The sequence below is a fragment of the Lissotriton helveticus genome, chromosome 5_1 (assembly GCF_964261635.1).
Source record: "Lissotriton helveticus chromosome 5_1, aLisHel1.1, whole genome shotgun sequence".
NCBI lineage: Eukaryota > Metazoa > Chordata > Amphibia > Caudata > Salamandridae > Lissotriton > Lissotriton helveticus.
Window position 1 is genome coordinate 1,897,967,583 of NC_136065.1, and position 25,965 is coordinate 1,897,993,547.

Here is a 25,965-nt window from a genome sequence, read left to right on the forward strand (position 1 = left end):
GCATTTGAGCGGTGAATGACTACCCCACAACCCCGGCTGCAAGGGGGGAAGGGAGGATGGGGGAGGGGAGGGGAGGATGGAGAAGGGCAAGAGAGCACCCACCTGTGCTGTATGTCGGCCGGGTAAACTCAACCCCACCCTTCACAGAGCAGGAGAGAGTTCCGACCGATCTGCTCCAAGTTAACTATTATTTACGCTCCGGGGTCTTCGCATCTCCAAGGGGTGCAGGTGTATTGGGGAACAAGGGTAGGGCTCAATGCTGAAGGTGTGGGAATGCAGTCTGGGGCAGCTAGTTTCTCCGTGGGGTGGGGGGCGATGGGCCGTGCTGTTCGAGGATTTAAGGACGTGCACGAAGAGGAGAGACCAGCCTTTCACAACCCCACCCCCTCCTTACCTGGCTTTCTCCTCCCGAAGAACCAGAGGTTCGGGCCCCAGGGCTCCTCTTGCGCTGGGCCTTGCCCATGGCAGGAGGGCGCTCTCACATGGTGGGGGGAGCTGCAGCGCCACAGGGGCCGAGCGGCACGGGAGCAACAGCCTGAGCGCTGTCCCTGTACACCCCGCCCTGCGGAGGGAGCAACAACCTGCAAGTTCCCCTGCGGATCCACCGTGCAGAGAGGGAGGGGCCGGGACAACTTTCCCTGCACACCAAGGGGTGGAACAACGCGAGATGAATCAAACCATGGGCCAATCAAGGGCGGGGCGTGGAGGATGGACGGGGCCATTCAAGGTTTATATCACAATCAGGGGCAGGCCCTACAAAACAAACGAAGTTCTACAAAACCTGACAAAGTGCGGAGTCACGAGAGAGGCGCGGCTCCAATCCAATGGGCCGCCCCACCACACACAGCCTAGAAACACAGCAGCGGAGGGTGCAGGGCGAGATGCTGAGGCCCCCGGCGGCGAGCAATGTTCGTCTTGCAGGTGCGTCCTGATCCAGCGGCACCCTCCAGGCAGTGAAGTAAACTAGAGGGACCTTGCGGATCTCCGTTCCAGCAGTTATTACCTAATTTGATCCGGTATTTTCGGATATGGCTGAGGATCGCCGGGCGCGAAACAGCGCGGTGGGCGCGCACGAGACGCAGTGCCGTGAGCGTGCACATCGGCACAAGCTGAAGATCGCCGAAGACAGCCGACCTCCGAGTCTGCCTGCTGCCGAGACGGACCTGCTGCGAGGACACGTGGAAAGAGCCCGGTGAGTGTGGGGGTGAGGGTGAGGGTGAGGGTGAGGGTGGGGAGTGGAGAGAGGGAGGGGATGTGTGTGTGCGTGTGCGTGCGCGCGCATGATTGTGAGAGGCTGCTGCTGTGAATGTGGAATGTGGAGCAGGAGTGCACGGCTCCGGGAGGCTGGGCATGCGTGTCCACGATGTCAAATCGACGCGAGTGCACAGGTCTGTCTCCGTTCAGAGCCAACTCAACAGCAAGAGCTCGACCTAAAGAAAAAAATGGTAGCGGACCAGAGAGGGAGCATCTCTAAAAGGAGTTCTGCCTCCTGATTGGCTGTAGAGGAGCCGACGCGGGAATCCTGATTGGCTGTAGAGGAGCCGACGCGGGAATCGAAACCTGTGGTGCGCGCGCACCAGAGGAGCGGGGGCAAGGGAGCGCGAAGACGCCGAGACGAGGTAGGGGATGTGCGTGTAAGCGCCTGGGGTTCTCTGTGTATGTGTGTGTGTGTGTGTGCGTGTGTGTGTGTGTGTATGGGGGGGTTCTGTATGTATGTATGTGTGTGTGTATGGGGGGGGGGGGCTGTATGTGTGTTGTGCATGTGTTGTGAAGAGCCTGTTGATGCGCGCGACCTGATCCCGGCAGGCTGCTGCTGCTGCTGCTGCGTGCGCGTGACAGTCTGTTGTCCTCTCCGGCTCCCCTTGAGTCCTTGAAAGCCGGAATGATGACAATAGTCTCGCTCTGCGACAGCAGGCCTTTGGCCTGCAATCGCAGGGCGAGACCTAAAAAGCAGCCCTAGAAATGACTGGCCTAGTTTTAACCCCAGATTGCAGCAAATATGTCACCCCAGTCTTCTATTTTTTGGGGGGCAAAGTGAGATTCTTTCAACTGGCACATTTTAGAACAGAAAGCTCAAAGACTGCTTGTTGCAATTCTTATTTCATGGTTTGCTTTAATACAAGGGGCGTCATCCTGTGCTAACATTGTAGCAGCCCATCAGGAAATCCCTGCGTCCTCTTCTTCACCCAAGACCCTGCTCACCAGGGCCCTGTTTGAGTCAGAGGCCATGTAGGGATCAGGGCCATTAAATAATCACAGACTTCCTGGCATTTCACAATCCACTAATATGCTTCTGCGCCCCTGTTTTCTATGTATTTAAGCAAACTACTTGTGTAAGGAGTTGAAGTGCGGATTCTGGGAGTAGTGCTATGACGAGCTTCAAGACAAAATCCCAGCATTCCCACTTGACCACATTGTGTGATTCTGGACAAATCCCTACCCACTGTGCCTTAACATTTCCTGGAAACATTTCAAGTAGTCAAGCATAGGCTAACCCCAGTGATAACCAAAATGTTAGCAGCGGACAAGTACATTTGCTATTGTTGCCCGAGTCCCAAAAATACACTGTTTTTAGGTCTCGGCTTGACAGCGCATGTTCTGTCTCGAAGAAACATACTGTTTACAATCTGTGGGTTTCAGCCCGTCCATAGGCTTACCATTTGTTCACTCCATCGTCGCTTTCATATCCTTTGTCCCTGTTTGTCCATGGCATTCATGCGTCATACCTCTTCCTGTGTTTAGCCCTCCCCAGAGCATGGACCAACTACTTGTGTCCATCCACTGCTCCTGTTTTAGGAGCTACTTTTTTCTTTGTGTTGGCGCACTCTACACGGGTGCTCGTATTTTCACTTGCTCCGTCCTCTGTTGCCTCTTTCACCCTCCTACCTGCTCCATCCTTTCCCCAGCCAGATCGCCCTCACTTTTGTGAGCCTTTCACACTGTACACTTTTGTGAGTACCTCACACCAGGGTTCTCATGTGGGGTAAAATCACACACAGTATCTCACATACAAGTCTCGTTTGTTAGCATCTCACACTAGTTTGCCATGTTAATGAGCCTCTCCTGACCCATGCTTCTGTTTCCAAGCCTACTCTACACCAGCCTTCCTGTGTTTGTGAGTAGAACACACTGTACCAAGCATCAGAGGCGCAACTAGAGTCAAATTTCGGGGAGGAGGGGGCTAAAAAAAAATTTCAGGGGGCGGGCTGAATCTTTAGGCAATCGGCAGAGTCGAGCTGCAGGGGCTCTTAGAAGGGGTGAAACAACAACAAAGCCCCATTAACATGCACATGGCCTTTTAAAGACCTGTGAAGTGCTCGGGTGCTGCTGTGATCGGGCCCGGGAAGTGTCTCATCCCGGGCTGCCATACACGATGGTGGGGGGGCTGAAGCCCTTTGAGGCCAATGGGTGTTGCACGCCTGCTAAGCATTACATACAAAATGCTTTGTGTGTTTGTAAGTCTCCCACATACTTTGTCATGCTTGTGAGTATCTCCTACACTACTCTTTTGTCTTGTGATTTTCCTGTGTGGTGGACTCATCTGTGAACTTTTCTCACACTCTACACTTATTGCATTTCCAATGATCTGTCTTGGCCTCTCGTGTCTGTGTTCATCTCAAACACCACGCTTCCGAACATCACCCACACACATCTCGTACGGTATAACTGGCTATGCTCATTGTTTGTGTACGTTTTCCGCTCAGCATCGTGCTCCTTGCGTGTGTACCTATATCTCACACACATGCATCCCAGCACTGCCAGCTCTTCGCCTTTGCAAGCATCTTGCACACTGAGTGTGCATCTTGTTTTGTCCCTCACATACAAGCTTCTTTAATTCGTGGCTCGTAGCTTGCTTCTCTTCTTGCCTGTGCGCCTCTTAATGCACCCGGGGCCTCATTTATGAAAAGTGACGCATCGCTGCGTGAAAACAGCGATGCGTCACTTTTCACTGCGCTCTCCTTGCACCACCAATGATGTGTCATATTAACAGTATGACGCATCATTGCGCAAAGAATTACAGATACGTCGGTATTTCTGACGTATCTGTATGGCGCAAAAGTGGCGCATTGCTGGAGTGTGTCACAAAAGTGACGCAACTCCAGCAATGTATCCTTTGGCCTGCGTCAGTCTTACGTATGCTGTGAGGCAGGCGTAAGAAATTGACGCATTTGTGTCCTAGAAGTGGCGCTGTGAAATCACATAGATTTCACTGCGTCACTTCTACGACCCTTTCTTTCTTGCGTCAATACTCCCCCTTGCATACATTATACCTGGCGCAGATATAATGTGGCGCAGAGGTTTACAAAGTGACGCATCTACCTAGATGCGTCACTTTGTAAATATGGCGCAATAAGGCGCATTTTTTACACCACTGGTGCGTCACAAAAAGTGACGCACCAGCGGCGTAAAAGTGACGCATAGCCTCATAAATGAGGCCCCCCGGTTTGCAAGCATGGGATGAAATCGCCTTATGGTGTGTGTCGCTGCACAGGTGACAATTCAAAAAGAACATTTTATGGACTGCAAAGAATTCAAAATGGGCCAAAATGTTTTTGTGTATATGACCAGTCGAGTTTGTGTGTCACAGTAAAGGCACGAGGAAAACGTATCTCGATCCTATTTGAACACTTGATAAGATGTATTACGTCCTTTCGGGAAATGTAAACGCTATATACATGCACTTGTGAAACAATGCAGAATGTTGTCTTAGTGCACCTCTTCACATCCACACAAGGGCATTACAGGGTCATAATGTGCTTTTACCTGTTATGTATGATCTATTTTACGGACTCGTATTGCTCGCAAACGATTCTCGCGGCAGTCAATTTTCTAGTGTTTCAGGCAGCCTGACTGAATCCGGTCAATGTTTCTTGCTCCCATTAAAAAGACAACTGGAGGCTATTGGCGCTGCGTTTCAGCAAGAAAACATTTTATTTCAACTATCTTTCAGCTTCGAGGCCCCCTGACAGATGTGTAACACTCCTTAAATACTGCTTCAGGGCGCCTGGCATCTGTGCGCAGTCTTCAGATCAAAGGCTCCAGCCATCTTTCCACATAACGAGCAGGCTTGGAGTTGGGCAATACATATAAACAGCCAGAGACATTTGGACTGCGACTTATGTCCTTACAGCCGCCTTAACGCGCTTTGTACAAAACAGAAAATAAACAAAAATGAACGGGCACACCCAGACAACGAGGTTAAATCACGGCTTCCCTGTTTATATTGTGTGCTCTTGGGCTATATGGCTAAAAGACATTAACATTAACAAAGCCAATAGCTCTCGCATCGCTAAGACCTATTGGCTTTGCCAATCCTTGTTTCTTTTTGGGGTGGCTAGGGGGTACTCTTGTCTCTTCCCTGGAACACTAATTCATATGAGTCAAACTGTGTGATTGGAGGTTTTTGTAAAGCTGATGCATTCTGGAACAAGGTGAGTGAGGAGCAAACGCCCCCTTGTCTGTTCTGTTTTGTCGTTTTCAAGAACTGTGGGCCCAGCGGGGTGATGGGAGGGGGGCAGAGGTGGGGGTGTTCAGATAGTGGTAGAGTCCATGAAAACAAGAATGCTTGGTAACTGGTGTTTTTTTCACTGCCTCTCCTGTCAGATGATCCAGGCCAGCCGGACGCTCATCGAATCCGCCGATGCCGTTCATGCCAAGATCATACAGGCCCAGAAGACTGGTAGGTGGCTGGGTGTGGGGCAGCTGTGCCAGCTGGGAGGGTGGTGCCAGGGGGGCTGGCTGCAGGGTGTACAGGGCTGTCTAGTGCACTTCGAAGGGAAGTATTATCTGATCCTTGGCTGCCTGTCTAGACCAGGGGTGTCCAGCATAGGTCCAGAAGGGCTAGATCCATGCCAGACTTCCAGTATGTTAACAGGAGGCAATAACATAAACCTAAATCTCAAATATTAACTTAGGCTCTGTCAGACCTGGATCAACGTTGGACACCCGTGCCTTAGATCCTAACCACTGCCGCTCTAGTCATTCTGCTGATGCAGATGAAACGGGGCAGTTGTTTGTGACCCTTCACTCACCCTTATGTCAACTTTTCTTTGCCTCACACAGTAACACTCACAGTGACCTGTAAGAGTGCAAGGATGTTCGCCGCTCAATAGAAAATAAAAATATGTCTGCCCGGGGGGCTCCACGTCCAATAAAACATACCCTTTGTGGTGGGGGAACCTGCTGAAATCTGGCACGGCCACTAGGTGGCGCCCTCAGACTGCTCCTCGTGACGCCTTATTGAAGCACAGCTCTGACAGTGACTCTAGGGTGCTGAGGACGTCTGTGGAGCGGCATGTCGATGGCACAACGAGTTGTCTGGTGTGAGTCTTTGTACAGGGGCAACTCGGGTGTTGGGAAACCAGCAGCTGCCGAGTGTGCCTCACTTTGTCTACCAGATGGATGGTGATAGGCAGCACAGCGGGAAGGGCCGGACACCTGTAAAGGAGACAAGGATATAAAACATCACCTAAAACAATAATAGTTCCTTCTAAGGAAGCATGTTTTTTAGCAGGAAATTATGCAGTAGACACGTGAGCACAACATATGTACGCAGTGGAGCAGTGGTTATACTCAGTGTAGGGGAGAGGAAACTCATGACATGCAGTTTTTGGGACCGGTCTCCCTCCACTAAGTGCACCCAGAGTCCCTGCAATGTTGGCCCTCATTGGGGTGTATTGAAGGTGTCATTTAGGGGGGTCTCTTTGGCGCAGGTTGTACTCCAGACCCACGTGTGGGTGTCAGGACAGTTCAGGTGCCCCTTTATGGTACAATATCCACCTTCCACCAGAGTGCTGCTGTGCACCCTGTCTGGGGTGGTTACAAGTGGGCCTGTGTGCTTGGGCGGAGATGTGTTTGGTTGAGTTATGTGGGAAGATTTGGGTGAGGTTCATGAGGCACTCACTTGTGTTGTAGTCAGGCAGTGATACACTTGCTGCTGGGGTGTGTGTGTTCATGTTCAAGTTTTGAGATAGTGGGTACAGGAAGACCCATATGCTTGGGCGGAGAGGTGTTTGGTTGAGTTATGTGGGAAGATTTGGGTGAGGTTCATGAGACACTCACTTGTGGTCTGAACAGGCAGTGATTAACTTACTGCTGGGGTGTGTGTGTTCTTGTTCATGTTTTAAGATAGTGGGCACAGGAAGGCCCATATGCTTGGGCGGAGAGGTGTTTGGTTGAGTTATGTGGGAAGATTTGGGTGAGGTGCATGAGGCACTCACTAGTGGTCTGAACAGGCAGTGATACATGTAGCTCAACTGGTGTGTGTTCATTTTTTAAGATATCTGATGAGGATGCAATGTTTCAGCATCGAAGGTGTCACGTAGCAGGGACTGTGCATTGAGGTGACAGGAGAGCTTAGATGTGAGGCAACCCACCCCCTAATGGACTCAGGCAGGAACATGCAAAGGGTTTCTGCAGTGCAGTCAAAATATCATACAGCATTTACCTCTTGGAGCACTTCCCACACACTGAAAAAACAATTGTTGTGCTTTTTGTAGTCCAGCACCATCAAACTGTGTTTAACTTTTATGCATATAGCATCCTTTGCTCATGCCAGCACTACCATTGACAGTACCAACACAACTACTAACCATCATCCCTCTACAAGTGTGACAATTCAGACTATTACAGGGCCCCAATCAATCAATCAAACCCCAAAGCCATAAAAATAACTTCTGCAGCCGGCACTAGTCATTTTAATCTATAATTCACAAAATGAATAACTGTTGTTGTACTCAGGTCTAAATTAGGCAACAGCACCACCATGTGGCAAGCTGTCCTAAGAGCGGGTGTTGAGAATTAAGTGCAGTGCCGAGCACCGGAAACCACCAGCTCAAATTAAGCACTGCCATCAAGGTAAAGTCCTGACTTAGGGCTCGGTGTAACATTTCTAAAACTTCCTCACTGTGAACAAAAGAAACATGGATGAACTTACAGTTAAGTTATCAGTTTAAAATATCCCCCTCCCTGCACAAGCCCCCATGCTGATCGCCTCCCACCCTCTGCATGCACTTCCAGGCTTCTGACCCAAACCTAGCTCTTTCTCTACTCATCTACTCATCCAAAAGCTTTGAACCTTCCAGGGACTCTTATAACTAGATTCAAATATCTCTCTCTCAGTCTGCCTAGGCATCAACTCCCATGGCCACATGCCACCCTTTCTCACTCATGACCAACCTTACCTATGCCAATCTTACTTTTATTAACCCACTTCTGTCATAAAACTGGAGTAAATCCATGAGATCGTGAGTGAACATATATAACCTACAGTGAAGAAGCAACACAAAACGAATATTTTACTACCAAACTATTTCCAAACATGGGTGCGTCTTGCCACTAAGCGCTTCAATGCCTTATCAACGGTAGTAAGTGCTATATAAATGCAATTACATTCAGGTGCCGAGTGAGAGTTGACATGTGCAGCCGGTACATTGCAACCATGGGGCACTGAACCGCTCTCCCACTGCCCACACTCGCCAGTAGGGGGCACCCCTGCCCCCCTCATCTGTTCCCCGCCTTCAGTTGTGCTGGCCCCCATGATCAGCAGTTTGAACCCTTTCTTGATGATTTTCTCAAAGCGCCAAGATGCTCCGTGGAGTGATAGTTACGCTATATAAAATCACACTTACATTACATTACATTTAGAGAAGCCAGGGGGTCTGACGATGGGCCAGGCAGAAGCACCTCCCCCCTTACACTCCCGAGGTCGCCCTGTGCACAAGTCCAGCGAGCGTCCACTGTACACAGATGGTTTCATCTGTTCCGGTGCAGAATCCGTCAGCAGACCCTGTCAGAGCTCAGTCTAGTCAACACAGATAATGGTGTTTGTAAAAGTTGCATTTGATTTCCCTTTGGGCCTCATGTCTGTGTTGGTGAGCAATGTAAATTAATTCATTCTGTGCCCAATGTTGATGCAAAATTGCAGCGCTAAACCTCTTTCTGAAAGGTCCCGGGTTTTGGTTTTCAAAATCTGGTCACCCTAGTAAAGAGAGAAACGTGAAGCCCCTCACATGGTGCAGTGTTCCTCCGGCTCTCCACGGAGCCCTTACAGAGAAGTAGTCAAGGGTGTTATTTTGATTACACTAGCGTAATCAGAGTAATTTTCATAATTCCGCATTACCCTTTGATGTGGAATTATCGATAATAACAGGATTACTCCTGCTCACACAATTAAGAGTAATTATGGGGAAAACAATCCTACCTTAAGAGTACATTTAGTGACCCTGAGCGGCTGCTTGCTATTTGTGTCTGCTGCATTTGGTTATATTTCTTATCGTGTGCATTTTGGACGCTAGTGTGCATTTTGCAGTAAGAAAATAGTGCTAGATGTTGGGAGTAAGTTGGGGAGAGATTCTACAATAACAGCATATTTAATGATATTTCTTAGCGCAAAATACCTTTTCGGGCCCATTTTGGAAGCAAAGGGTGCATTTAGTGATAAGAAAATAGCTCTAAATGCCGGGTTTAAGTTGGGTGAAAATCCTACACATTTAGCAAGTGCGAGCATCTGCTTTGTGATCTGGTGCAGTTATCACTATTTCTTACCACAAAATGCATTCTTACGCACATTTTGGACGCGAGGAGGCATTTTTGCTCTAAAAAATAGTGCTAAATGCAGAATTACTCTTCTCATGTAATTAAGCGTAATACCGCATAATTCTCTGGTAATTCCGCGTGATTCCGCTACAATGAATTATGCGAGTTATGCCCACCCTCAAAAGAGAGGCCCTGTAGTCACATGACAATGGTCACCTCAGAAGGTCTTGGGCAGACTCTGTCTTAGTGCTGTAAACCTTCGATGCCTGTGTGAGACCCTAGTTCTAGCCCTGGTTTTAGCGATATCGCCTCAGGATTCCACACCTGTTGGGGTGCATGTTTCCTTATAGTGTGGCATAATGCCCTGAGTTGGCCCTAGATGTGGGATGTGAGCACAGGCTCCTGCCTTCTTTGCAACGTGGCCTTCCTACCACCAGAGCACGCAGTCAAAGCCCCCCCCCTCCACATCGTTAGCCTCTGCTTCTCTCCCTCCATAACCTGCACAAGGCCAGGAGCCCTTCAGATGACCTAACATGTATTTATAAAGTTCAACCTTCGCACGTTCACCCTTGGCACTGAACTTACAGATGTCTATTGTTGCCAAAGTCAATGGTACTCATTTTACTGACCTCAGAATGATGAAAGACTGAATGGATGCCAGGATTATGACTTGTGCCCAAGAGGTCAACCACAAAGCCCAGAAGTGGATGCACGAGTCCACATGGGCACCAGACCAGACCTTCTGCGATCACGCCAAAGATGGCTTCGTGCCAGAGGGCAATGAGTGGCTAGTTGGTATCATGAAGTTCAAGGGTCATGTAGTCCCCACTAAATAGTTTGAAAAACTATCAGTGAGAAAACAGACTGTGAGAAGGAAGACACATATGAAACAAGTTGGTAAGGTCAGTGTGTATGGTTTTGGCTACCAATGTTTGGGTTTTGCCACGGTGTTTGTAACCCTTTAATGTTGCAGGGGCTGCATGCCCCATGCAAATATAAAAAATAAAATATTAATAACAGTAACATAGACTAACAGCTAAAAAAAAATGGAGTCTCAAAAAGCACACATTGTAGTAGTAGTCCTGGGCATTGTGGTTTTACTTCTTGGCAAAGAGCAGAATAAAGTTAGCCAATGGCTGAAGTGGGCCGACCCATTACCCAATACTGTGAATGACACAACAACAGACCAATGGATGAAGAGGGCTGGCGGAAAGCTAACCAACTGAAAACAAATGCCTGTTTCAGTAGAAATTGGTAATTTCATACCATTTATTAATAGGAAATACATTTCTAATGAATTCATTAAAACTCCGAACGCTGGACGACAGGGGTGGTGGTTATATCCTGGCCAAGTCTTTTTTATTATTAAATCGAGTACATTCTATTTTTGGGTGATAATTAGCACATTTTGTGTTTATTCCAACAATGCGCTCTTCCTTCCTTGCTTCCTGCTATCAGCCTCTGTTCTGAGTGCTCTCACTTTTGTTAGAGAAGTGAAGTGGAACACCGGAAGTGACGTGGTTGACCGTAATCAGTTTCATCCAGATCGGGAAGTCAACAATGCTACAGTGGTATATTGGTTCCGCTGTGCACACATGTGGGGAGGTGAAGTGCTTACAAGAGACGCTGTTACCCATGTCTTAATGCATTGGAACATTCGTGCCCATGTGCTTCTCTCTTTAGGATGCAAAGTGGGGAAAGCTGCAGGCTACAAATCTTTAGTCCTTCTAAAGTCGATAGTACGAGAACCATGAAGTAATAACGATTATTTTACAGTGCTTCCTAATGGGAAATGTCTAATGGTAAGTGTTGTGTACTCAATACACATCATGACTATTTGCTAGCTACTTATGCAATTCAAGCTATAATTACATTTACCTCCATTACAATAGATACACTGACGCCAAAGAGATTTTAGGTCACTTGTCTCAAGATCACACGATGTGCCAGTTGTCGGACTTGGGATGCTCTATTGTGTCCATCCATGTTTGCCTGTCAGATCCTGCTCTCACAAACGGCCTGCACTGGGTGGTGAATACTGCTTCATGATTAACACTGGGCGTAGTTGGCGTAGTAGGCTGTGTGTAGCTACGCGAAGTGCCCTTCACACTACGTGAGATACCCGTAGCTACGCTAACTTAGTAGTGCACTGTGCAAAATGCTGTTCGCACTGATTGCACAGTGCCGGATGCTTGTCCGCACTGTGCAATCAGTGCAAACCGCATCTTGCACAGTGCAAACTGTAGTTTTCTGCAGCTCGAGCAGATTTCGACTCGAGCTGCAGCTTTCTCAACGCGGACTGGTAGTTTCTCATCGCGAGCGGTCACGAGCATACGCGACCACTCGCAATGAGAAACCTGACCACCCCGCGTTGAGAATCTCGCTTGGAGGTTTATTTTCCATGCTCGTGATCGGCAACTTGATGTTGCTGATCGTGAACGAGGAAAAAGTCTCGCCGGCATGTCATTTTGCTTGCTCCCGGTCGCCAACTTGTCGTTGAGGACCGCGAGCAAGCAAAAAATGACCGCTGCACTATGCTATGCGTGTTTGCACTGTGCTACGTGCAATTCGCATAGTGCGAAGTAGCGCAAACTTTGTAAAGTACGCGAGCGTAGCGTAGTGCTTCGCCCAGGGTTATTCATAATTAGCAGGGGTTGTGCAACATTTCTGTAATTTGCTTTTGCTTCATTATTATAAATTCAGGAAAATTCTATGAAATTACACAAAATACAACTCTATCATTTAGTGCTATGTTTTTGCATGAAATGCATCCTGCCATCAAAAAACACAAGTGTCGCAAACAACAGCCACTCATGTTCTGGTTGTTCCCATTGTCCCTGTGCTCCTGCGCTTAGTTTTGCCGCAAACGGTAGCATAATTACACAATGTGATTTAATGGCCTCATTTTGGGATTTTCACATAACAAGCGTACAGTGAAATTCCCGAAATTACGCACATAATGCCATAATGCTACAAAAGGCCACTTGATCAGTCTAACCTCGAACCTGCATTGTCCCGTTTGGCAGTGCTGCCGAACTGCATAGCCGCAGAGTGGGTGCAAATTTACATCTTTGGACCAAGTTCTTTAGACACACTTAAAATTTCCTACCTGAGCAGCAGGCAAGCTGACAGTTATCATTTTTTTTGCCTAAGGTGTATGTCTATTTTGCACAAACTGATGTATGTCTGCATAATATTTATTCCAACCTGTAATTACTACCTGAGGCTTGTCTTTCTCCGTGATGTTTCCTTTCCTCCCCCGCTGTCTTTCAAATCAAAAATAGTTTTTATCAGGTGGATTTTTCTGCATGTGCATCAGCCTTGCGTAAGTAGGCCTGAATCATCGGCTGAGCCATAAGCCTCTAGCATCACTAGAGATAATTGGGTGATGTCATCATTTGCTCTGCCCACTTCCGGTGAGCAGATCACTGCAGTGGTTAATATGTAAAACAAAATAAGTGCCAGAGCTCTCGTCAGGAACTAGCTTGCACCAGCCATCATTTGCTCTGCCCACTTCCGGTGAGCATATCACTGCAGTCAGGGCACAAGTCCTAAATAAAGAAGTGGGGGGACGCTCAAAGACAGGAAGTGACTTCACGACAGGAAGTGACATCACAAAAGGTAAAAACAGACGTGGGGGACGCTCAAAGACATGGCATGACGTCACGAAAAGTAAAAATTAGAGCACTCCTTTTACACATATCTGCACTTCCAAAACACATCTATGTAAATTAGTCCTATAGTGCAGTACATATACATTGAAGAAAGAGAGCCTTCATTTGAAAATGTATTTTGAACAAGAATAAAAAACAAAAGATGTTTATGTAATTTCACAGGCAGCCTAGCACTGTGGACCCAAGGTTTTTTTTTTGCAGGGTGTAGAATCAACTCTTGCAATGTTATTTGAGCAGTCCTATACACATCTGTTAACATGGCATTACATACGTCACCTACGCCTGTCACATTAGTGAGTCAGTTAAAAACGTAAAAATCCATACCTGTAGGCTGTTCAAAGAGCCCTTTCCAGGCGGAGGGTGGGGAGGGGATGTAGCGTTTTTTACTAAAGAGCACGAGGAGGGACGTGGGTCTAATGTGAGACAGCCTTTTTTCCTGACGTGAGAAATCCTTCCTGCCCAGGGGCGGGGGCCGGCCGAGCCGCGCTGCTGGTTGAATCCCTGTACTTGGGAGATGACGGGGCGGCCGTGCGGGCAAGTAACGCCATCATATAAAGTCCAGCTTTTGGGCAGGGGGGACGGCGTCCACCCGGTAAAATAAGTGGGGGGACGCCATCCACCCGCGTGGTACCCCGACTCGATCCCTGACTGCAGTGGTTAATTTGTAAAAAAAACATAAGTGCCAGAGCTCTCATCAGGAGGCAGCTTGCACCGGACCATTTCTCCTGTAAGTGCCACCTAAAACAGACCATGAAAGTGGGAGGAGGTTGTGGCATAATGACCAGAGCTGCCGACTTCAGATCTGGGGAACCAGGTTCGAGCCGTGGCATTGGCTAAACATCCTGTGATTATGGGCAAATCACGTAATATCCTCATGCCTAATGAATGTGTCCTTAACTGGTGCTCATGAAAAGCCTTCCATCGTAAGTCCTTTCCCATCTCAAGTCTGAAACCTAGAGGAGATCTCTGAGCCCGCTATACGTTCATTCTCCAAATTAAAGTGATCACCAATGACTCACTTCCGGCCCTTTTTCTAATGGAGGACTCCATTCCTCTTCATCATGGACGGACAAGTTGGTGTATGCAGGCCCACGGTCAAAAGTACACTTGTTGCAGTGGAGTATATTTGGGAACGGGCAAAGTTGAGATACTTTACGTATGTCCACTTTGTTAATTCTTTTTTTTAAACTTTGTGTGAAATTGAAAAACCTTCAAACAATTTTGTTGATTAAAAAATCCATGAAAGTAGGATCTTGTAGGAGAAAATTCCAACAAAACCAAGTTTTAGTGGGAGTATTTTCCTGCCAACAAACGGTTTTGTGAAAACATTTAGTAAAAAAAAAAAGGCGTGAAAACTTTGCCCAAAGCAAATTCAAGTGAAGCAAACAAACGTTATAAATGTGCAAATAGCAATTTACACATCTCTGCAGATGAAGCTATATTTTTATGAAATCTTCGTTTATACAAATCTCTCAAAAACACAAACAAAACTATGTCAGTGCCATAACAAGCAAGGGCTGTTGGGCCCTTTGCCCTGGGCCCTGTGGATTTTGCGTCCCACTCTCCTGTTACATGTTTTTAAATACAACACACAGCTTGCTCCATTCTTTTCTGGTGTATCTAATATGGCGCAATCATTAGGTGCCACCAGGCCTTTAAGTGGGATGAAAAAACTTGGGGGTCTCTCAAAGGGGTGTGGTCGATGCAATTAAGCAGTGTCTGATTGGTAAGGCGGGCAATGGCCGAGGGGCTGGTATCCGAGTTCCAGCTGTGGGCCTCTTTGTTGGTCAGCCTGGGGGCTGATTTGGGTGGTATCTGTGCCGTTGGGATGCAGCTGGTGGCCCAGTGGGTGCCTGAGTGGCCTTTCTGGAGGCAGACTGGCCTCTATTACCTCCCTTTTCCAAGGGGCGGAGGTGTCACTCCTTTTCTCTCGCTGGGCTGGCCCATTAATGGATGCGGATTGAGCAGGGTAGGGGCCCTGAGCTGAAGTGGCCTCGCTTTTATTCAGGTGTAGTTCACAAGTGTGAACTAATCCATGCCTTTTTTTTTTTAATCTAAGTGAGTTTATCGAAACACGCCTTTGTCAGAGACATCCCCCTTCTTTTCATAAAACTTCCTCAAAGCAGTGTTTTGCGGAAAGGCAATCTGCAAATGTGGCCACTCTTTTTAGCGTGCCTGTGCCTATTCTTTAATCCATTCCCACCCTGCAATTAAGGGCGTGGCTGAAAAACACATAAGCTGAAAATCTGTGTTTAGCATAGTGTGCTGCCCAACTGGTATTTTGCTGTTTTTGTCATATAATCCAGATATGATACAACAAGTAACATTATACTTACAACAAGCCAGGAGTGGACTATGGGCTTTGACAAGGGTTGTTAGTTGCATAAAATAAATAAGCAACAACTATGGCTTCGTTGTATATAATATTGAAAATGCATCAGTTCTGAAATGACGAGACTGTGAAAGAACTCAAACGAGTCTCTCTAAAGTTACATCAAAGGCTTTGAGCAGTGGCACTGCTGCAGAATTTAGATATTTTTTTCACCCTGAGGGTGAGGGCAGAAATGGAGAGCCCGATAGGGACCCGTCTCAGCCCCTGCTTTTTAGAACTGCAGGTCCGGAGCACTGGCAGAACCCGTCCCCCTTAAAGCCCTGGGTGCCACCAAATATGTTTTATCTTTCCTCAAAGAAAATATGTTCTTAGTTGCAAACTGATGTTGTTAAAAAAGGCCCCACAAATGTTTTTACCCATGACTCCACACAATCTTCTGTTGTGCCTGCTTGGCGTTCTGCACTGTGGCACGTAGCTGAATAATGGACACAGGAAAAGAGTCAAACAAAGCTAAACCTTTGCTCAGTGTCTCACACCGATACAATGGAACGAGACCCCCAGCTACTACATGGACACTTCTGCCACAAAAGCCCAGTATGCCTTCGGACAAGCCCCCAGTGTGTAAACCTTCTCTGGGTTAGCCACGGGGGCTTTTGGCTGAGACCAGGCGTACAGAGGCTATCCACGCACCTGTCATTTCTCTAACAGTGCTTCAGGGCTATGTCTATCACTCTGTCTGCGCCGCCATCTCTCTTGTCTTTTCCACGTCACTGTCCCTCTCTTCATCACTCCCGTTGCATGCGGCCAGGCACGGATGCTTCGAGATGCCGTCTGCGCTCCCTCTCGTTCCCTTCAGTATTTGCTTGTTTCCCTTTTCTCCTTGTCTCTTTCACTGTCTCTACGACCTCCAGGTAGGGTAACCAGATTCTCAAAACAACAAGCATTGGCATAGCCAATAGGTCTCGCTTTTGAAACCTTATGTGTTTAGCCATGCAACAGTTAATGTTGTTGCAGTAAGGATATTGTGCTGCATAACTAAATACTTAAAAGGTCCCATAGGTGACACTTCAGAGCCAAATCGTCTTAGATCATTATCTGTATATAATGAACCACACGTTGCAATAAAAAAAATGTTGGACTTTGGAAAGTGTTGAAGGTAATGTATGGACAGCAACAATCTGAAATACGCTCCATTTAATAAAGATTATGTGGATGACACTGAATCATGAAACAGCAGCTGAGGGGGGGGGGGAACTGTAAAAGTAATTTGCGATATTTCAGAACTCCTGCTGGGAAAAGGCAGTCACCGTGGGGTAGCTGAGCACAAAGGCACCATGCACAGAGTTCACAGTTGCTTCCAAGCCCGAGCTCTGACGCGCCCTCTGAATCTAGACAGCTCACTTGATCTTCCTGGCTGCAGACATGTCAGCTGCAGAGCAGATGTTGGCTCCGTGTAGGCTGACAGTATGCTGGGTAAGTATGTTATTACAAACAACCACCCTGATAAAAGTTGATATCCTCATTAGTTCTAGCTGGCCTGAGAGCCCACACCTGCAGAGCATACTGCCTGGAAGTGCACAGGTAAGGCGCACAGGGTGAGCTTTGGCACACCACATCACAGAGGCCTGTAATCAATCAATCAAAACACTTGTAGAGCGCGCTCCTCACCCATGAGGGTCTCAAGGCGCTGGGGAAGGATGGGGGGGTTGGGGGAGTGCCGCTACTGCTCGAAGAGCCAGGTCTTGAGGTGTTTCCTGAATGTGAGGTGGTCCTGGGTCAGCCGTAGGTGGGCGGGGAGGGTGGGCAACAGAAAGGAAACCCCTTGTCCACAATTTGCTGCAGTGCCTCTTGAACAAAGCCAGGTGGTTGCAGCACGCTTTCCATTGATGTTTGCATAGCACCGTCCCGGTGACCGTCTGCCCCGAATTAAACAGGAAGCACTAGCCAGAAGTTGCAAGACAATGTGCTTCGCGGAGCAACATTCACAAAAATTACCTCTCTGTTTACGGTATGAGCTTTGTAAATTCGGTGCTCAGCAGGCGGCAGTTGCAAATAAGCCTGTTTAAAATGTAGGAGGGAAGTTCGGAAAAAATGCACTGTTAATTAATAGAAGCATTAGCCGCGCGGCCGTAAAAAGTAACGCCTCGCGGCAATAAAAAAAACACGAGTTGTGCGCACACGCGCGCTACCGGAAAAAATGCACAGAGGCCTGCAATAGAAAGGAAACCCCTCGTCTACAATTTGCTGCCAGGCCTCTTGAACGAAGCCAGGTGGATGCAGCACGCTTTCCATTGATGTTCGCCCAGCACCGTCCTGGTGACTGTCTGCCCTGAATTAAACAGGAAGCACTCCGCGCAATTACTAGGCAGAAGTTGCAAGACAATGTGCTTCGCGGAGCAACATTCACAAAAATGACCTCTCTGTTTACAGTATGAGCTTGGTAAATTCAGTGCTCGGCAGGCGGAGGTTGCAATAAAGTCTGTTTAAAATGTAGGAGGAAAGTTCGGAAAAAATGCACTGTTAATTAATTCAAGCATTCGCTGGAAAAGTAACGCGCGGCAATAAAAAAAAATCGCAAGTGGTGACTCGAGTTGTGGGCACGCGCACGGCCGGAAAAAGTGCTGTGCGCGTTCTCGCAAGCAGGTGGCCAGGAAGGCAGCGCTTTTGGAAGCAGCGACTAGATGTCTCGCCAGAACAGCGCATGCGCTGACTCTAGCGAGACCTAAAAAACGGTGACAGGTCATAGACATAGAAGTAGGACTGACAGAAGGACCCAGGGCTTTAAGTGAGATGAAACAACGGGGTGGAGGAGGGTATCTCAAGGGGCATGGTCGATGTAATTAAGGACGTGGCTTAAAACACATAAGCGAAAACAATCTGTGCTTAGCATAGCGTCCCACCCGAAAATGTGCTGCTTCTGTTATTGTATCCAGATATATAATACAACAAGTAACAGTGAACCTACAACAAGCCACGGCTATTGGCTTTGTCAATTGCTGTTAGCTGCTTAAGCAAAATAGGCAACAACTTTGGCTTCGTTGTACATAACATTAAAAATGCTTCAGTTCTGGAATGAAGAGACTGTGAAAGAACTGTAACGAGTCTCTTTGAAGGCAGTGAAGGGTGGCACTGCAGCTGCAGCAAGATTATTTTTTTCACCGTGAGGGCAAAAATGGGGAGCTCGATAGGGACCCGTCTCACCACCTGTGAGAAGTAAAGCAGGCGCGCCGAGTGAGACACTATTTAAAAAATTGAACATTTATCTGTTTAACCCGGGCACTGCGCAAAAAACTGGACATTTCTTTAATTTGGAGCAAAGTGTCTGGACACTGCTGCAAAACCCGGGACCGACCGGGATATCTGGTCACCCTACCTCCAGAGACAATCTGACCTTCGACCCCACCCCTCCCTCGAGTGTCTCACTCGCTCAGAGTGACGCCCGCTGTCAGAGACGTAAGTGTGGCAGACTGACATAGGGAGACAAGGCTGCTCGGCCAAGGCCCGCCAAAAACCGCAGACTGGCAGTCTGACGTGATAACGACACACTGGATTGTGGGAGATGCTCTAGAACACAGATGCCCAATGTGCGCCGGGGCGGGATCCATGCTGAATTTTTAGGAGAACTGCAGTGCTTGATTTGTTTGAAAAGAAAGTGCAGTGGCCTAAAGTTTTCCTTGGGAGCCTCCCGCAGATGCTACCAAATGCCTAGATTTTTGTAGGGAGGATGTGGCGCAATGGCCAGAGCTGTCCACTTGAGAGCTGGAGATTCGTGTCTGAGTCTCAGCGTCAGTGCAACATCCTGTGACCCTGGACAAATCACGTAATCTCCCGGTGCCCATGAACAGCATCTGGATACCCTTAGGGGTGATAAGCTGTGCTATATAAAATCTACAAACATACCAAGGCCCATCTAGACTCTTCCTTCCTACACTCCCTGTCTCTTTATCTCACTCTTGCAGGGCTTGCTGTCATCCTCACTTTGTCACTGTTTTCCTATCTATCACTTTCTCCGTTTTCTGCCTTTACCTCCCTTGTTCAGGGTCAAAGTCAGGTGATGAAAAAAAGCCCAGGTCCCCAAAAGTGAGTGCCGGGCTCCACCCCTAGAAACTATTTATAAATTAAGCACTGTGCCACATAAGCAACATTTACATGAATGTAAACAGAACTCATTTCATTAGTGGTTAACCCACAGACCTGGCAATGATCCGACCCTCCTATCCCAATGTTGTACACCCCTGTTTGTTGAAGCCACAGGGGCTCATACACCGCTTCAACTTTTTATATAACTAAAAAAAAGCTGTTTCCTGAGCTTTGTTCATGTTCATCATCTTTTTGGAGCATTGTTATCCCAGCAGTGCCAACTCTGCACTCTGTGATTTGTACCAGCTGGTTCTGGTTTGGCAGCTCGTGTTTGCACTAGAAAAGTCTTGCGGGCCATAATTTAGATGGTTCTTTTGCAGAAAATCTTTGTAGATATTCTTAGCATGGGAATCTAAAATCAGTGGAAGAGGGAGTGGTGGAGGACAGGGGAAAGATGCACCCTCCTACAGATTCTGCTGGCATCCAACCTGCTTGGCAGTGCCATAGGCATGCTATTCCCAGTTTTTGTCGGCAGTCCTTGCAACAGCTGCCAATGTTTCTGAAGACATCCTATCATTAGCTCTCAACATATGGGGTTTGTTACCAAACATATCTGAGTGTTTTTTTTCAGTCATTGCGCGACACGTGGCGCGAATCGCGAGCCCAGTGCCTGCTCATGGGCTGGTATGCCTGTTGTTGGGTAGGATCCGATAGGTGACTAGAAATGGACCACCCTTTCTATTCAGGTGACACGTTCAAATAGTTTCTGGATCATTGTACGCCCTTTCCACTTTTTAAGCACTCGTTTGAATTTTTCCAGAAATTACTATATATCAGTCAGCCTACTGATAACATACATTTACATTAGCGCAAGCCCTCACGCTTGCGAGAGATATTGTGTTCTACAAGGGGCATGGAGCCCTTCCACTGCTTTCCATTTGTTGTCTTCATTGTCACTCTTATTACTGGAGTCCCTTCCTCTTCGTTCATGTGGAGCATGGACCAAGTACTGATTGCTTCATCTTGATTAGTGTCCTTCTGCTGCTGCCGCTGTGACTTATGCACTACTTCTATTTTCTTCTTCTTGCTGTTGTATTGCTTCATCCTGCCCACCCCCCTTCTCTGTGATGCTTTTTCTCGCCACTGCTCATCCTCCCGTTGTCCGTGTTTCTTCTTCCCTCCCACCCCCCACTTTCGCACTATCTGTCTTGCTTCTTCCCTCCTACCCCGCCCTTCCACTGTCCATGTTGCTTATTCACTCCTGATGTCCATGTTGCTTATTCAATCCCATCCCTCACTCTCTCACTGTCTGTGTTTTTCCACATCCACCATAAGAATAAAAGTGATATAACAAGACAAGCGTTGGCTGCATCAAATCCCTTTTTTTCCTCAATCTCTTTGCCCGTTTTGTGCCACCCTCCCTCCAGCAGTCCATGTGCCCCTCACTGCCCACCCTCACCCTTGTTATCCGTGTTGCCACCCTCCACCTGCCTTAAGTTAAAAAAAAAGCGATGGGACTTGGCCAGTGCAGGCTGCGCCATATCACTTTTTTCCCCTAGCATTTAGCCATGCTGCACAGCAGTCACATTGCTGTTCATTATAGCCAAAAGACATGGGCAAAGCCAATAGCCCTTATATAGGCACAACCTAATGGCTTTGCCAGTGCTTGTTTAAATAGTGTTGGTCTGTGAGTTACCTGTCTGCAGGTGGCTTCTCCCATTAAATCAAAAGTATCTGTCTAATTCCTTCAGTTTTATTAAATGTTTTCTAATGGGACAGAAGACAGGAAAAAGTACAATTCTCTCCCTCCTATTAGCAGCAAGACGAGGAACGGGCATGCAGGCTTGGCGAGCTATCCCTTCCAAGAGCTGTTTTTAGGTCGAGCGACCTATCTCAATGCGCATGCGCATTGAGCGGGAGCTCGATATATAGCGGCTTAAACAGAGTTTACCGAGATCAGGCGATTCCCAGGCGATTTCTTGCCGTGCATGTGAAAGCGCGTGCACAATGCCACCAGCTGCTTGCCTCGCATTATCACATCAAAGGCAGCCGCATCTCAGGCCCCTGCTGCTTCACACCCTCATGCCGCTCTCCCCGCTGCGCCCCCTCCCCTGCCCGCCGTGTCGCATTTCTCCTCGTACTTTCACTTTGACGGCCGCAGGCCGTCTCTCATGTTTCTCCTTGTTTTTTCTTCTATTCCCCTTCTTTTCTTTTCTCCCTTTTTTTGAAGTATCCTCCACATTAGAACACGATGCCGCTCTCCCCGCTCCGCCCCCTCCCGCCGTGTCCACTTCACTTTGACGGCCGCAGGCCGTCTCTCGTGTTTCTGCTTGTTTTTCTCGTTGCCTCATCCAGCCCGGCGGTAATCCAATTTCAAACCGGTGTGACGAGGCCACTCGTCAGCCCTGATTATGCTATCTGGAGCCGAGCCATGTTGACAGTACCGGATGATACACGCTGCAGCTATCTGTGAACTATTTTCCAGTTTCATGATCGCAGATTGTATATGCATCTCTTGCGTATGCGTTTTTTTTCAAGCTTGTTAGGTGTATTGGTCGTACCGGCGTAAAGATTGAAGGCATTATTTAAATGTATCAACTGTAAAGTGCTATTATTTTTTTACAGCAGTAAATTAGAGTGATTTTTGTTTCACAGTTTTATACAGTGTGAACTACACCAGAAGGGTTCAGAGCGCTTTACATGAGCACCAGTTGCGTTACTGACGGACACGTTATTAATAGGCACGAGAGATTAAGCTATTTGCCCAGGATCACAGAATGCTTGAGCCTCCCGCCAGACGCGAACCCAGTTCCCCAGCTTTAAGGCCGGCCGCCGTAGTCGTTAAGCCACACCCTCTGCCTGTAGCAAAAGTTCAGTTGTAGGGTGACCATGCGTCCCGGACTTTCCGGGACACGCCCGGGCTTTACATCGCAGATTTCAGCAAATGTGGCTCGTCATGACCCGGCTGAAAACAGTGGGAGGCTGGCACATTTTATATGTTGCAAAGCTCGACTAGCTAGCAACTCTTATCAAAAAGCAATTCAAATTACAGGTAAGATATTGGGCTTAGAAATTGCATTTCACTTCCTTAGTGCATCCTTGTCTGTGTTTGTTAATCGGCGCTGCCGTTCTGTGACCCTCCACAGATTTAAAATGATAGTCATTCTAATGTTTTTGCAAAATAGCCCGGGTTTTTGTTTTTTTAAATCTGGTCACCCTACTACAGGCGCCAGTTGTAAACAGTTTGCTGCCACGCACGTGGCATCTTAGAACTTAAAGTATGTATTACCTTTTAGTTACCCCCTCATCATCTCGGGAAGAAATTCAAAGAATGCAGCCGCAGGTGCACGTCTCAGGCCGCTTTGTCCTGTGGAGTCTTGTTGAGCACTTCAGAGCCATGTTTGCATTCCTGTAAGCAACCCCGCAAGCAACCCCGCCAACCGGAAGCAGTCACTCGGTCACCTTTGCTCTTGTAGTGTAGTGTCTTCGTTTATTAAACGGCGCCCATATTTAAACTGTTAGCACTTTACTTGTGCACATTTCAGGGCCCACAAAACTTTGATGAATCGCATTTTACAACTGAGGCTGTTCAACAAGTCAATAATTCAATAAACCGAAGCGCATGAGGCTCTACAAGGAACGCACAGAATAATTTTCAAAACTTTAAGAATTATTAAAGTTTAATGGATTACATAAGGCAACCATCATCAACCCGGTATCAATGAATAGTTAAAGTATGAATGCATCAACAATACCAGATCAAAGTCATATAAATGAGAGGACCAAGCAAAATAATCATACATGCCACTGATTCATGCCAGAGATTTCCGATTTTTGAAACCCAAAATAGCTTTATTTTGACTCTCACATGCCTGAAATGTTCTCAGTTTCAGTAGCAGTCAGTGGGGGGAAATACCTGATCATTTATTATTTTGAAAATTCCCACTTTCCATTTTTAAAATGTTGGCATGCATGTATAAGTTCGCCTCAAAGGGAAAGAAACAGGCAAATCGCTTCTCTCCTTAAGAGAGTCCAGTCAGGTTTAACCAAAATAATACAATTGTGTGCCTCATACCTTCTCAGGGCGTTTACAATACAGCTTTTTTTCTGCGCCTTTTAAACTTACATTATCTGTAGCAAGATGAGATACAGGGGCCACCTCTAGTTTGCAGGTGGCTTCGTGAATGCTCTACTCATTTAAACATCCCATGAATATCGCAAAGAAAAGAAAACCTTTCACTTGGGAAAGAAAGCACAAGAACATTGCTTTCAATAAATCAAGCTTCACCAAGAAATAAAATGCTCGGCGTTTTACAAACCAAGATGGCAACCAGCATTAGTCAATTTAACATGCAGGCCTACATTATCTGTGATCAATCTAAAAATGTACAAACATAGTTAATAAGATGTGTTAGTGTTGGTGTTGATTCAAGCCAAACATTTTATATAAAAAAAAAACTTTCAATTAGGGTGACCAGATTCTCAAAACAACAAGCATTGGCATAGCCAATAGGTCTTGCCTTTGGGACCTTATAAGTGTTTAGTTATCCAGCACAATATCCTTGGTGCAACATCACCTGTTGTATGCTGAAGGCGAGACCTATTGGCTATGCCAATGCTTGTTATGTGTTTGCTGACATCTTGCCCTCCCCGTGGCATCCTTTAAAAAAAAAATCTAGCCAAATAGCGTATTTTAAAGAACATTTGGGCAATAGAACATATTTTTCTGATGGACCCACATGAGACATTTGCATAATTTCACTTTGTAAAATTTTGGGTACATTACACATAATTACGGCAATGCAAATATGGCACTTAGCGCTATACTCTAGCACCCAATGTGTCTTCACGTCCATTTTAGATGTGAGGACATATTTTGCTCCAAATATAGTACCAAAAACACAAGCCCAGAAAATGACAGCTGCTCACGTTCTAGTCATTCATGTTGGTTCCATGCACCGACAAAATAATGTTGCCGCAAATGTGGCATAATTACATAACGAGGCATAATGGAATAATTTTGGGAGTTTCACGTGTAATGCGAAATTCCTGAAATTATGCCGACTTACTTAAAATTTCACCTGGGACTTGCCAACATTTTATTTTCACTTGTTTAGAGAATATACATTTGGGAACAAAAGTTCCATACGTGCTCCTTGGAAAATTATACAAATATTTCCTGCAAAAATTCAATTAAATAAGCCCTGCCAACCATTTCCACATCAACATGCTACTTTTTTTTTATGTCTCACTCTTGGCCGCCTCCAGAATTTGTGTTTATGTTTATTGGCGAATCTGTTCCCACAATCATCCTATTTAGCAACAAAGGCAGCTGTTTGAATCTGTTTGCATAACTTCTCGCTTCTGTTCTCCTGTTCTTAGCATCACAGAGACAGCTTCTTGAAAGGCCAGAATGTAATTGCCGCAGCAAGGAAAGAAAAGGGGTTTAAACATAAAAAGCATTAGCAAAGCACAACAGGTCTGGGTTTAGGAGGAGTACTCCCAAACAGCCAATAGCATTAGGTGAAAGAAGTAAACTCCACTGGGCTGAGGCAAGACATGATTGGCAGAGTCTCAAAATAATGGCTGAAAGAGGCTGATCAAAGAAGGCCTGTGATTAAAGCTGGCACGCGCTGAAGTCCCCACGTGTAAATTGTTACCAATAAGTCTGGTTGACTTAGCTGTGCTGTCAAAACCCGGATTTACAAAATATAGGCCCAAATCACCCAATATAAAATTTAGTAGACCTTGAACACTTCTCGTAATTGTGTATCCATCACGTAGCCCTGACCTGTGCTACCGTTTATCGAGGACGTTTCTCTGGAGAATGTTGTTTCAATAAATTCTTGATTGTTCTTTAGAGAAGATGCACAACAATTTTATCAAAAATAAGGAAACGAGAATGAAAGTCATACCATCAACATGTGGGTCAAAATACTTTTCCTCGTCCCTGTATTCGTTAGCGGCTCGCACAGGTAAGAGTGGTAGGGCGGGGGCGGTGTGGGGGATGTGGTGGAAGTCGATAGATGACGGGATAAGTAATACTAAATAAAACTACTTACCTTGCATTGATGTGGCTAGCGCAAGGTAAGTAGTTTTAATTATTTAATATTACTTGTCCTGTTGTCTGTCGATTTCCACCACGCCCCCACCACTCTAACCTGTGCGAGCCGCTACTGCCTGCATTTACTAAATGAGGTGTGTCCATTTCTTACCAGACACCACTACCAGCTTCCTTACATTTTTCCTCGCTCCCCTGTCGTTCTCTGGCCCCTGTGCTGCCCTTTTGAGAGGAGGATTCTGAGGTGAGAGGGGGAAAGGGAGTTAGAGGAGACCAGATTC

At 46.9% G+C, this 25,965-nt stretch overlaps 1 protein-coding gene across 3 annotated transcripts in view; it reads left to right on the forward strand.

The window, feature by feature from the left end:
* Nucleotides 1–25,965, forward strand: part of LOC144755960 (inactive phospholipase C-like protein 2) — a 566,269-nt gene that overhangs the window by 438,586 nt on the left and 101,718 nt on the right. For all 3 annotated transcript variants that reach the window (XM_078645403.1, XM_078645405.1, XM_078645404.1), the window contains exon 4: nucleotides 5,605–5,680. In XM_078645403.1, the coding sequence (XP_078501529.1) occupies nucleotides 5,605–5,680 (76 nt within the window). The remainder of the gene's footprint in view (nucleotides 1–5,604; nucleotides 5,681–25,965) is intronic.